This window comes from Trifolium pratense, linkage group LG3 (genome assembly GCF_020283565.1).
Source record: "Trifolium pratense cultivar HEN17-A07 linkage group LG3, ARS_RC_1.1, whole genome shotgun sequence".
Taxonomy (NCBI): domain Eukaryota; kingdom Viridiplantae; phylum Streptophyta; class Magnoliopsida; order Fabales; family Fabaceae; genus Trifolium; species Trifolium pratense.
In genome coordinates this window covers 10,522,232-10,534,715 of record NC_060061.1, presented here as the reverse complement: position 1 = coordinate 10,534,715, position 12,484 = coordinate 10,522,232, and the positions used below count along the sequence as shown (strand labels likewise).

At 31.2% G+C, this 12,484-nt stretch overlaps 2 protein-coding genes across 2 annotated transcripts; one reads left to right on the top strand and one right to left on the bottom strand.

Annotated features, from left to right (window-relative positions):
* Positions 1–1,181: 1,181 nt before the first annotated feature.
* LOC123914122 lies at positions 1,182–4,363 on the bottom strand. Its single transcript, XM_045965131.1, has 4 exons — positions 4,015–4,363; positions 2,510–3,498; positions 1,501–2,199; positions 1,182–1,410 (listed from the first exon to the last, which is right to left on the bottom strand). The coding sequence occupies exons 2-4, from the start codon at positions 3,386–3,388 to the stop codon at positions 1,372–1,374; spliced, it is 1,617 nt and encodes a 538-aa protein (XP_045821087.1). The 5' UTR covers positions 3,389–3,498; positions 4,015–4,363; the 3' UTR covers positions 1,182–1,371.
* A 4,273-nt stretch (positions 4,364–8,636) lies between these two features.
* Positions 8,637–10,716, top strand: LOC123914121 (ervatamin-B-like). The gene is made up of 4 exons (XM_045965130.1): positions 8,637–9,146; positions 9,255–9,478; positions 9,818–9,952; positions 10,256–10,716. Exons 1-4 carry the CDS (start codon positions 8,678–8,680, stop codon positions 10,502–10,504), a joined length of 1,077 nt encoding a protein of 358 aa, XP_045821086.1. The 5' UTR covers positions 8,637–8,677; the 3' UTR covers positions 10,505–10,716.
* The last annotated feature ends 1,768 nt before the right edge of the window (positions 10,717–12,484 follow it).

Sequence of the window (12,484 nt, the reverse complement as noted above, 5' to 3'; positions counted from 1 at the left end):
TATATTAACACTTTAAAACCTTTTCTCATTGAGCCACATAACGTGCTCTACGAGCCTGATATTCAATAACAAAAATGAATAAAAATCCTATAACAAATACTAATGCTGCAATTGCCAAAAAAATTAAATAAAAAACCGTATCCTATTTTTTCATCTAAAGAATCATCAATATCATTAGTGGCAGCGGGGTAAAAAACTTGCTCACTTGCATTTTTTTTTACGGAGACGAGAGTTATGGGTTGATGCGTGTATATAGGTATTTTTAAGAGATATTAATTTGGAAATTTTGAACATTCATACCGCTTGGAATATGAACGATCACTCGCTATGAATTTTGTTTCACAAAAGATGTATGCGGGAATTTTGAACAATCACACCGCTTGGAATCACATTGCATAGCAATGTGTGTATAGTATTATTTTTAGTACACGTGGACGTACGCATGTGCGCACGCACGCGCAAACTAAAAACCTTTCTTTTGTAACCAAAATCCCTAGCTACTTTTGTCATAACCATAGATGTGGGAATTTTGACATTATTATACTTTTCGCACCTTCACCACATCCTGATTTGTATATTTGGCCATAAGTATCATGTAAGTATAAGTATAACAATGGCTTGAATGGCTTGAATGACCTACTGTTTGATGATTTTATCCTTTTTCTGCCAACTGTTTGACGAATGGCCAAATTTTATATTTGAAAAAATGTGTTGTATATATATTATAATAATTATAATTCTTAGTAAAAAATCTCATTTATATGTTGAATTATGATGTTTTTAATGGTGCAAAATTATGAACATTAAGTTATTTTTTTAAATTATTACTAGTTCAACTCCGGTCCAGCCTTTAAACCTTGAACTGCCGAGTATAATGGTTCAATATCCAGTCCAATTTTGATTACTTTGATAAAAACTCAAATATTGTTGTTGCATTTGTTATTTTTATTTCTTGAGAATTCAATTTTAATTGTTTGTTTAAATGGTGATGATGCCATACTGGAATTTGCAAGTCTATACTTGTATAATTCTTAAAACAAGATGTGATATGTTATGGATTTTATTACTTGCAATTATCTGATAAGCTTGTTGAGATCCATCAATTATTTTATACTAACTATTAATCTGATTTTCGAACTTGGACATAAGTTTATGAAGTTGCAAGAAAAGACAGAGTAAAATGTCAAAAAGAATGTATACAAAATAAGAAACAATGAAGCAAGAATAATAGCACTTAACATTAGTCTATATGCTCTTCTAGGGATAGCTTATGAAATCTTGAATCCATTCAAGGTACCACTAGTCCAAAAGAAGCTTTCTTTGTTTTTATGATCGCCTACGCGGCTATGCTATCATGTCAAAGTTCCATCTCTATGATTTTGAATGCTGAGGTTTATATATGGTTAGTTCCTGTAAAGAAATTTAATTTTGAATGAACATTTTATATCTTTGAGACCTTACAAAAAAAAAATAAGTAAATGGATAAATGAGGTTAATTACCTGAGAACGGAATTCATGATCATGATGCAAATTTGAAGTTTTCACTATTGTTTCCCACTTGCTATAGCTGGAAGCTCTACTATAACCTAATGTTTTAGCAGAATGTGATTGTATTCCTCGACTTGAATACGCGAATGAATTCTTCAAAGATACTAAAGGCAATGCGTGACAAAGCCACGACTCAGAAGGTGACTTTGGCAATGGCGGCGAAAGAAGGTGCATAACACCTTTAGCATCCGTGTTTTCGGAACCATCATCAACTACAACAATTTGTTTGTTGTTGATCTTTGTATCTTTGTCAAATGAACTTTGGACAAGTTGCAAGGACATGGATTCTTGGTTAATTTCTTGATCAGTTATTATTCTTTCAGGCTTAATAACTGAATTTGAGCTTGGTAATTTTACTTTACTACTAGCAGTATCTATGTACAATGTTTTTTCCATTGAAAGGTTCCTTGAATTTGAACTTCTTTTGGCTCCTTGTGATTGCACCTCCTGAAAACTTTCATGTCCTTGGCTTGGGAATTTCAATTTTCTTAATTGATTATTCTCAGCCTGAGATTGAGGCTTACTTCGAAAAGAAGATACGCCAGTAGCAGTAGCTCCTGACCGACGAAATGAATCACTAGTCCATTTTTTTCTTGCCTCGTGCATATCAGCTCCAGAGCTTGATTTGCTTTTATGAATAGCATCCCAAGCCTGCAGGAAAAGTTCATGATTGTGGGAGTACATTAGTTGAAGTCATGATTAGTAAAGAAATGCCGATTTAAAAAATGAGTCAAGGCAGGACCCAGATCCCTTGCACTACAGTAAAAATACAATCCAGTTTCATGAATAATCAATCTCGGCCACAAATTTGAGATATGGCGATTTAACTGTGTGACACAGTTACAACAGAAAATCTGTTTCCTTTAAGGTAAGATACTATTGACTATTGAAGAGTGGAGTGCAATGCAAGAAACTGTTCAGAAAAGAAAAAAAGAAAACAAAAGAATGACTTAGTTTTTACCTTCTTTATGGATGGACCTGATCTATGAGAGCTAAATAGAGAACTTTTGTTAGGTTTTTCAACCTCAGAGAAAGACAACATGGGAATCTGGTTCCCCAATTTTGTCTCAGGAATTGGAGTTAATAAGCAAAATGAATTCTTAATGCATGAACTAGGAAATAATCCACAACCCTTATCTGAAATATTTGCATAATCATCAGTTTCATGGTCACTTTCTTCCTCTTCTTCTGCTTCCTCCTCTTCACAAGTGTATGGTATAATATCAGTAATATGCCTATTACTAACAATTGGTTTCTTTTCCTCACTAACCAATTTGGTGCTAGGTTGTTGTAGCAGAACAGAATGTTTTCTTGGAGCATGTTGATGTGGTTGTAAAGTCATAGCTTTTGCTGCAGGTAAAAAGCGGTTCATCATGAACTCTTGATCTTGTTTATCATCAGTAGAAGAGGTTCTACACTTGTTGCCATCCAAATTATCCAAGCCACTTACACCACTTACACAGAATGATTCTGTTGAAGACAGTGTTTCTAAGGCGTCGGAAAAATCATCCTCGTCATCATCATCATCATCCTCTTCCAAAATTTTTAACTTCTCGTCTTCTAGTCCTTTGTTCGCAATGTCCCTTAAAGAATTTGATTTACTTGAGGACCTAAACTTACTTTCAAATTTAGGTCTACCAGGCATAAGCTCCCAATTAAAAGGCACAGCAACATGTTCTATTACCTGATCTCGAGTCGTGTCTGATTTGTAGTAGCAAAGTGCTTGTGCTGAATTCTCTAGTAATATCTTTCTCTTTGATTCAGTTGAGGATGTTGGTGTACAAATAGAGCGCCTCACCGACATAAGAGGAGCATTAATGTTCAATTTCGCATCATTCATCGTTATGTTCCACAACTGAGTTTCTAGATCCTGCCCCTCCTAATAATAAACTTCAAGGTTCAAGCTAACACTGAGGCCAAAATAGATGAGTTCTATTGTATCCGGTATTTCTGAAAATTAACATGGAAGTATGTGATCATTAAATCGAGTTACAAACTTCATAATATAAGCAACATATTCTCCTTTTAGAATTCAAACCGACACTTCAAATTGAATTCATGTCTAGTGTCCAATACAGTCGGTGTCCAACCAGGCACCGACACATTGGATTACATTCAATTACTTTTATTTTTCAAGCTATTATCACCGTCGATGTGTCTCTGTCAAAAAGAAAAACAATTACAAGCCTATTTTCCTATTCTAAATGAGCCAATAAATGCATAGCAATCTAGTTATGTTGCTTCCAACCAAAAAAGGAGAAAAAAGTGACATTTGTTTGCCACTACTTATTAATGAAAACGGTTAGAACAAGTTGCTCCTTCATGAATCATGATCATCACAAAAAAAAAATTAAATAAATAATAATAATTTTTGTAATAATAATAATCATACTAATAATAGTAATAATAATAGCATACCAATTTAAGGGATAAAATAAATGAATGCTAATTAAGAAAAGACCATACCAATTTAATAACAGCATGAAACATGGGATATAGCTTCAGAAGCAGAATGTGTTTGTTTTTTTTAATTATGGAATTAGTTACATAAAACTGCACTAAGGATATGAAGTAAGAAAAGTAAATAGCAAGTGAGATAGTGTAGAGTCATCAAAATAAGTAGTAAGTAAACATCACATGGTGAGAGAGTTAAGTCCAATAAAAAGATGAAAAAGATTAAAAGGAATGTTTGGTTAGTTGCTAAACGATAGAGTGTGAGGAAGGGAATGAGTAAGAAGGAAGAAAAGCAGAGAAGTGAGATAGGGACAGAAAGCTTTAGTATATCTTCTTTTGCTTTGTGTGTGTTTTCAGATTTAACTACTACTATATGTGTCTGTGGAATATGTTGAAAGAAAACAGAATGGACAAATATTCAACTCCAAAATTTCTTCCTATATTCAATAGCCTTATTTATAGTCGGTACACCTTTTTCTCAGTGTCACTAAATATGGGTAGTTATGTTTTTAAACCGATTATATGCGCGCGTAACTGTATAGACTAATAAAGTAAAACCATAAATCCATAAGACAAAATTTAAAATTGTTGTTTGGTAGCAGTATTTTTAGAGTTGAATTTGAAGTTAAGACCTATGATGAAATATTTGAAAGAAACCCGAATTATCTCATACAAATGTTTTTGAGTGAGGTGTGAATAAAACTTAATAAGATTTTTTTTTATTAGTAGGAATCAAACTTTTTGTTAGAGTTTGAAATTCAAAAAAAAAAAAAAAAAACTTTTTGTTAGAGTTTACACTACACACCAGCCACTTGTGTAATTGTGTTAGATCCTAGTGCTTAAAAACTTTTTTGTAGTGGAAATCTTTGTTTAAGTATTTCAGTTCTCAATTTTAGTTATCGGAAATCTTTGTTTAAGTATTTCGGTTTTAAATAGCTGCTTTTAAAAATTGTTTGTAGGGATCAAGATATAAGTGTAGGGGGTGGGAGGAAAATTTTCATGGAGGTACATATTTGTTGGGCCGGTCTCTGGTTAATGACTCGAGTTGGATTACAATATATAGGAGCTCATATTCACACCTCTTATTTTTGGAAATTTCTTTTAGCGTCCTACAGGCTTTGTCTTATTTATTTTTAACAGATTTGTCCTTTATCTTCTTTCTTTTTTTTCCAAAGGGTCATTTATCTTTATAAATGTGCACAGGTTAATCATTTATATTATTTAGAAGAAGATTGAAGCAAACAAAATACACAGTGTAACAAAAAAAAAATACACAGATTCATTCAATTTTTAGGTGTACTAGAGCATCTCCAATGATGATATCACTTTGGCTATTATACATTACTAACAAGTGGTCCCTACAATGCCATTTAATATTTATGCAACTCATACATATTTTACTCCAATGATTAAACCACTTTTTGAGTATGATAGATTAATGACAAACGTTAATATTTTGACATATATGGAAGCTATTAAATTGGGTTTATATACCAAAAATAAAAATAATAATAATATTAAATTGATGATACGGTACCTTATTTAAGGTACCGATATCATCAATTTTGATACCCTCTGTGCCACGTCATGGAACTCCAATGATAAAAAAGTTAAGGTACCGTATCATTAGTCTATGAAACTCTCTTAGATACCCTTATTGGAGATGCTCTTAAAATGTACTTTGTTATAAATTAGCGAAGAATATACCCCATATATATATATATATATATATATATATATATATATATATATATATATTCCTTTTTAAGTGCCTTTTAACGTCAAATTTAACTGTTATTTTGGTATTTTAATGGTACGATTTGTCAATTATACATTTTGTCGATTACTCTTATCTTTTTTTAATAAAACTAATTAATGCTATATATTTGAAAAACTAAAGTTTGTTTTTTTTAATTTGTTTTTTTGGTCATAACATATTAATTTTTTTTTACATAATATATTAAATTTGTTGTAAAGAGAAAGTGTGTGCAAAAAAATAGGAATTTATTGACGGATTAAAACGAGGGTATAATAGGAAGATAAGGTGCAAAAATACACTTCGTTAATTTGATGTTATTATTCTAAAAAGACTCTTAAAATGCACACGATGAAAATGAGGATGAACAAGATGAATGTTCATCAGCATTTCTGATTTTATGAAATGTTTTATGTGTCTTAGTTTCAAAACTTTAATTTTATTAAAAATAAATAAGGTAAAAGATTAATTCATGTCCGTTTATAAAGATAAACGATTAACTTGTGCACGTTTATAAAGATAAATAACATGCGCGGGAAAAATAATTAAGGATTAACATGTGCATGTTTATGAAGATAAATAACTAATTTGAAGACAAAATATAAAAAACGCGTGTGTTACAAATAAATAAGATAAAAAATTCTGATCTAATTTTCCTAAAAGAAATATACAATCTGTCTCATAAGTCCTAGCTCAACTGGCAAAAATGCCGAAATTATTAGGTCGGACGTCGTGGCCCGGATTCGAACCTGAGATCTCACAAATATATGTGAGTTTAATTTCAGTGGATTACTACTTCATCTACGAGAATATATATATATGGGGAGGGATCAAATTACACCGGTGTAACATTTGAGTAATGTTATACCGCTCAATAACACTTTAACGAATACAAATTTTACAAAATTCCCCGTTGGATTGAAAGCTTATATCGTATAAATCATCTATGTTGAATTGTATAAAAATATAAAATCGTTTGATATGTTTTTGAGATAGATCAAGATTAATGGTATTCAATAAAAACGCATAAACCATTAATCTTCATCGGTCTCAATAACATATCAAACGATTTTAGATTTTTATACAATTCAACATAGATGATCTATACGATATAAGCTTTCAATCCAACGGTGGATTTTGTAAAATTTGTATTCGTTAAAGCGTTATTGAGCGGTGTAACATTACTCAAATGTTACACCGGTGTAATTTGATCCCTCCCCATATATATATATATATATGGGGAGGGATCAAATTACACCGGTGTAACATTTGAGTAATGTTACACCGCTCAATAACGCTTTAATGAATACAAATTTTACAAAATCCACCGTTGGATTGAAAGCTTATATCGTATAGATTATCCATGTTGAATTTTACAAAAATCTAAAATCGTTTGATATGTTTTTGAGATAGATCAAGATTAACGGTATTCAATAAAAACCATTAATCTTCATCAGTCTCAATAACATATCAAACGATTTTAGATTTTTGTAAAATTTAACATGAATGATCTATACAATATAAACTTTCAATCCAACGGTGGATTTTGTAAAATTTGTATTCGTTAAAGCGTTATTGACCAGTGTAACATTACTCAAATATTATACCGGTGTAATTTGATCCCTCCCCTATATATATATATATATAGACACACACGATTTTCCCGTTAAAAATTAAAATATTAATAATCCCTTCCTAACTGAGTTACCTCCCTTGAATGATAAGAACAAATATAAGCATGAAACTCGTCCGAAAAAAATTACATGTACGTAACAATAAATAAAATAAAATCGCCCAGTTAAAATATAAATCCCTGCCTAACTATGAGTCACCTACCTTGAAATCTTGAATGATAAGAACAAATATATATGCATGAAACTCGTGCGAATAAATTACATATATACTCCGGCCGATTCATAGGACCACAGTAAAAAAAAAAAAAAAAAGGACCACAGTAAAAAACAAAAATAATACACATAAAAATAATTTTTCATGTACTACGAACAATGACTACATTTAGTTTGAAAGAAAAACATGTCAATAAATTTTAATTCATTCAACTGATAAAGTTACGTTGAAGATCTTCATTCAACTGGTCATTAGGCGTAACTTGACTCTTTAACATAAAGGGTATGCTAACATGTGTGTTAGGACAGAGGTTAAAGTTTCCAAATAACTATGCATGAAATAACTTTAAAAGTTTAAATTTAAAATAATGGAAAACGTTAAACAGTGTCTCAGACACTAGTTAAGATTATTAATATGAAAATAAAAAGTTGTCATTCCCATCGTTACTTTTGTCTTTTTTTATTTATTTTTAATATGATTAACTAATATCTGAGAATCCTGTTTGGCATAACCCTAAAATAATTGATACACATTTTACTCTTCAACATTGCATGTTTCTTACATAAATGTTTTTTTTTTTAACGACAAATATATTACTTCATCCGTTCCAAATTGTAAGTCACTTTGAGAAAAAATTTTGTGCCAAATTATAAGTCATTTTACATTACCAATGAAACATTTAATGCTAGTTTTTCTATTATACCCTTAACTATTTATTACTCTCTCTTCTTTCAATTCTTTAATTTATCTTTCTTATACCATTAATGAATGACAGTTTTGTAAACTAACTCATAATTTCTCATTTCCATACAACATTAATTACATTTCTTAATTTGTGTAATTTCCCCAAATTGACTTACATTTTGGAACGGAGGGAGTAATAATTCGCTGTCTGCACAAGATGAGCATAGACCAGTAAAGAAGGAAGTACATAATAGTGGCACCGTATATATGCCGACACCAAAAATAAACAATAAAACAAAACCCCACCTAAGAGAAATCTTTTCTTATATAAATGTGACAACAATAAGGATGGTAGTAACAAAAACACTTGGGTAACTCATTTATGTAATGATGATATTCCAGATGACAAAGTTGTTTGTGTCTTTTTTCATTCTTATTTTCACCATGTGTCTCTCTTTTGCCTTGCCTAATGACCAGTTGAACAAGTTTTCTTCTTCGGATGAACAAGTGTTTCAACTCTTCCAACTGTGGCAAATTGAGCACGGTAGAGAGTATGGAACCACAAAGGAAAAAGAAAAGAGATTGGAGATATTCAAAAGTAATTTGAAGTACATCAATGAAATGAATGCAAAAAGAAAGTCACCATTGCAACATCGTTTGAGTCTCAACAAGTTTGCTGATATGAGCCCTGAGGAGTTCAGTAAAACTTACTTACAAGAGATAGAGATGCAGATACCCTCTAAATTCGACGATAGAAAGCATGAAGATAATGACAATGATACTGAAAACCTTCCGGCTTCAGTAGATTGGAGGGAAAAAGGAGCTGTTACTGATGTTAGAGACCAAGGAGACTGTCGTAAGATTTAACTCTCTCTCTGTGACATTTTATAAGCAAGTTTCATTTTTCTAGGTTCGATGTATAATTAATGTATATGGACCATGCGAATGCTTTCTCATTTTTCAGAGAGTCATTGGGCTTTCTCAGTCACTGGGGCCATTGAAGGATTAAACAAAATAGTTACTGGGAATCTTATCAACCTATCTGCACAAGAACTTGTGGACTGTGACCATGCTAGCAATGGTTGTGCTGGAGGCTATTACTTTAATGCATTTGGTTGGGTTATTAACAACGGTGGGATTGATACAGAAGCTAATTATCCTTATATAGCTAAAAATGGTACTTGCAAGGTATGATTTGCATTAATCTTTTCCTTAATAAACGCATATTCAAGCGTCTAATTAGCTTATGGAAAGTCTGTCTATTTGGATTGTCTTATTTTTGAACTTATGAAAAATAGTTTATGCAAATAAATAAGTTTTTATATTAATTCATAAGTTTTTCCCGACGAAATTTGTATCTTCGTGAGCAATTTTTTTCATAAACTATCTTAGCATACTTATGAATAATACATAAAAGCTTATTTACTTGCATAAGCTGTTTTACGATAACTCAAAAATAAGTCAATCAAAACGGACCTTATATATTCTTTTTATGAGACTAATAGGTAAGATTATTTTTTCTTGAAGGTGAATGCAAACAAGGTTGTTAGTATTGGCAACCTTTATGTTTTGGATGGAACAGAAGAAGCTTTTTTGGATCGTGTTAGTAAACAACCTGTTAGTGTGAGTTTGGATGCAACTGGTCTTCAATTTTATGCTGGTGTAAGTATTCTTTATTGATCATTATTTATTTGCCGAACCACGTATGTGGTCCTTCACTAAATATAATTGTTATTGATCGTTATTGATTCACGCAGTTTAACTTTGATGCGTGAAAACATCCGGTTAGAAATCCACTAAAAAATTTGATCCTTCTCTACCAAATTAATTAACATGTTGTAGAGATATACCTGGTTCATTACACTGTTAAAAATTACAAGTAACATCAAAACAGAGACCATGACTTATTTTTAACACGCTAACATTTCCTAAATTTAAATATAAGTCTTGTTTTCTCTAAAACAGGGAGTATATGGTGGTGAGTATTGCACAAAAGATTCAAGATTTGCAACTCTTGTTGCTTTAATTGTGGGTTATGATTCAGTGGATGGTGAAGACTATTGGATTGTTAAAAACTCATGGGGAAAAGATTGGGGAGAGAAAGGTTACTTGTATATCAAAAGAAATGTTATTGGGGAGTGGCCTTATGGGGTATGTGCAATCAATGCTGCTGGTGGTTACCCAATCACAACAGTTTTATCTTCATCAATCTAGTGGTTATAGCAAGGAATAACAATCCTTTAGAAACCTATGTGTGTGTTTCTCTAAGGCAACGCCATCTTGTAGTGCTATTATGGTCTATGGAATTGGGGCATATAATGCCCCAATTTGTACCAAGAATAATATTGGTGGACTACTTGTGTAGTGTATCATGTACATGTACTACTTCTATTGTGGCTTTAATAATATTTGTGGACTACTAAAAACATGTTTAATGTATTGGGTTTTGGCCCTCTTTTGTACCAAAAAAAGAAACGTGTTTAATGTAGTAACAACTATTAAATCACATACTGTAATATGTAGAAAAATATAAAAGAGAAAATAACAAGAGATAAGGTGAATTGTACATATAAGATTGATTATGGAGTTCAGTCCAAAATTAATGACTTACATCACTCGAAGAAACTAACTTCGCCACTATCAATCAAAGAATTCAGATCCGGTTACAAATAGAGAACCTCTTGAATTTTCCCTCTTTTAATGTTCAAGAAGAACAATAAACAAAGAATTAAGGGCTTGTTTGAATGACTTTTGAATTTAGTTTACAAATATATAAAAAAAAAAAAATGGCAAATAATAGATAAATTGAGAAAATGTGAAACTTTTCTTAAGTTTACAATTGATTTTTGTTGGGTCATCACGATGGGCAGTCTGGGGATCATCCACATTGAGCTTAAGAACAGCTTCACAAGTGAGTTGGACACCACACTTTAACCCAAAACCTTAAAATGTTAGGTTTATGTTTATGGGTCCTCTCACTTATAAAGTGTTCAACCTTCACTTTTCTAAGCAAAGTGGGACTTAACCACTCACATAAAATCACTTAACAAACTCTATTATTTGTGTTACACAAGTAACCAACATTGGTTACAATGAATTACCCTCAACAATTTTTAGGTCATGCTAACTAGTAACTAGTGCCCTCCAGTGGCGGAGCTAGAGTAAAATGTTAGGGGGGGCCGCGATGGAATTTAATTTTTTTTTTCTATGAGGAGCTAAAGATACATAAATAATTAATTTTGGTGGGTCTAAATAACATATCAAATGAAAGAGAAATTAATATAAAATAACACTTTAAGTTCACACATTTATTCAAAATCAAGAGAAACACAAGAAATTAGTTTGGAGAAATTTTTATAGAAAAAGTTAAATTCAATATAGAAATTCATAGACTATTAACATTCGAATAATGTTGTATCATTTAATAACGTATAAATTCACAGATAATCATGTAAAGGTAAAATTTTAAGCAAATCTAAAACAATTCTGTTTTGTGAAATTTTACATGAATTATCTATAGATAAATGTATGTATTGACCACTTCTTAACCGGAAAAAAAAAAAAAAACCAAATTAAAAGCTAAAACCCATATGTCAAACTTGCATCACAGCTTACAAAAAACCAAATTAAAAGCTAAAAAACGCAGCCAACAGGACTCGAACTCGCTACACCAATGTTTTAAAACCCGGACAGGTGATCGACCCGGTCAAATCATTGGGTCACTGGGTCAATGGTCGGACCGCATAACTACTAACCCGGTCAATAAAAAATATTCATATCTTCATAACTATAAAATTTAATAAAAGTTATTCTATAAAAAAATGAAAATACATATATTTAAAAGAAAAACAATAAAAAATAATTAAATTAAAATAATAGATATATGTCTTGTGTCACAAGAATAATAGATATATGTGTTTACAAAAATAAAATAGATATTTCTTTTTAGTTTTGTCTTTTTTAGCTTTCTTACCCAAAAAAAATAATATATCATATATGTGACATGAGATGGTTAGAAGAAAAAAAAATCTAACTTGTACCAATATCATAGCACATGTTTCTTAAAATCTATTAAATATATTTAATGTTTATACTTTTAAATCACATCAATTTGTGTGTCCAAATGGTAAGGAATTGGACTCTTACTCAGTGGACCTGAGTTCGACTCCTTGCTAGCACTCTTTGGCAATTTTT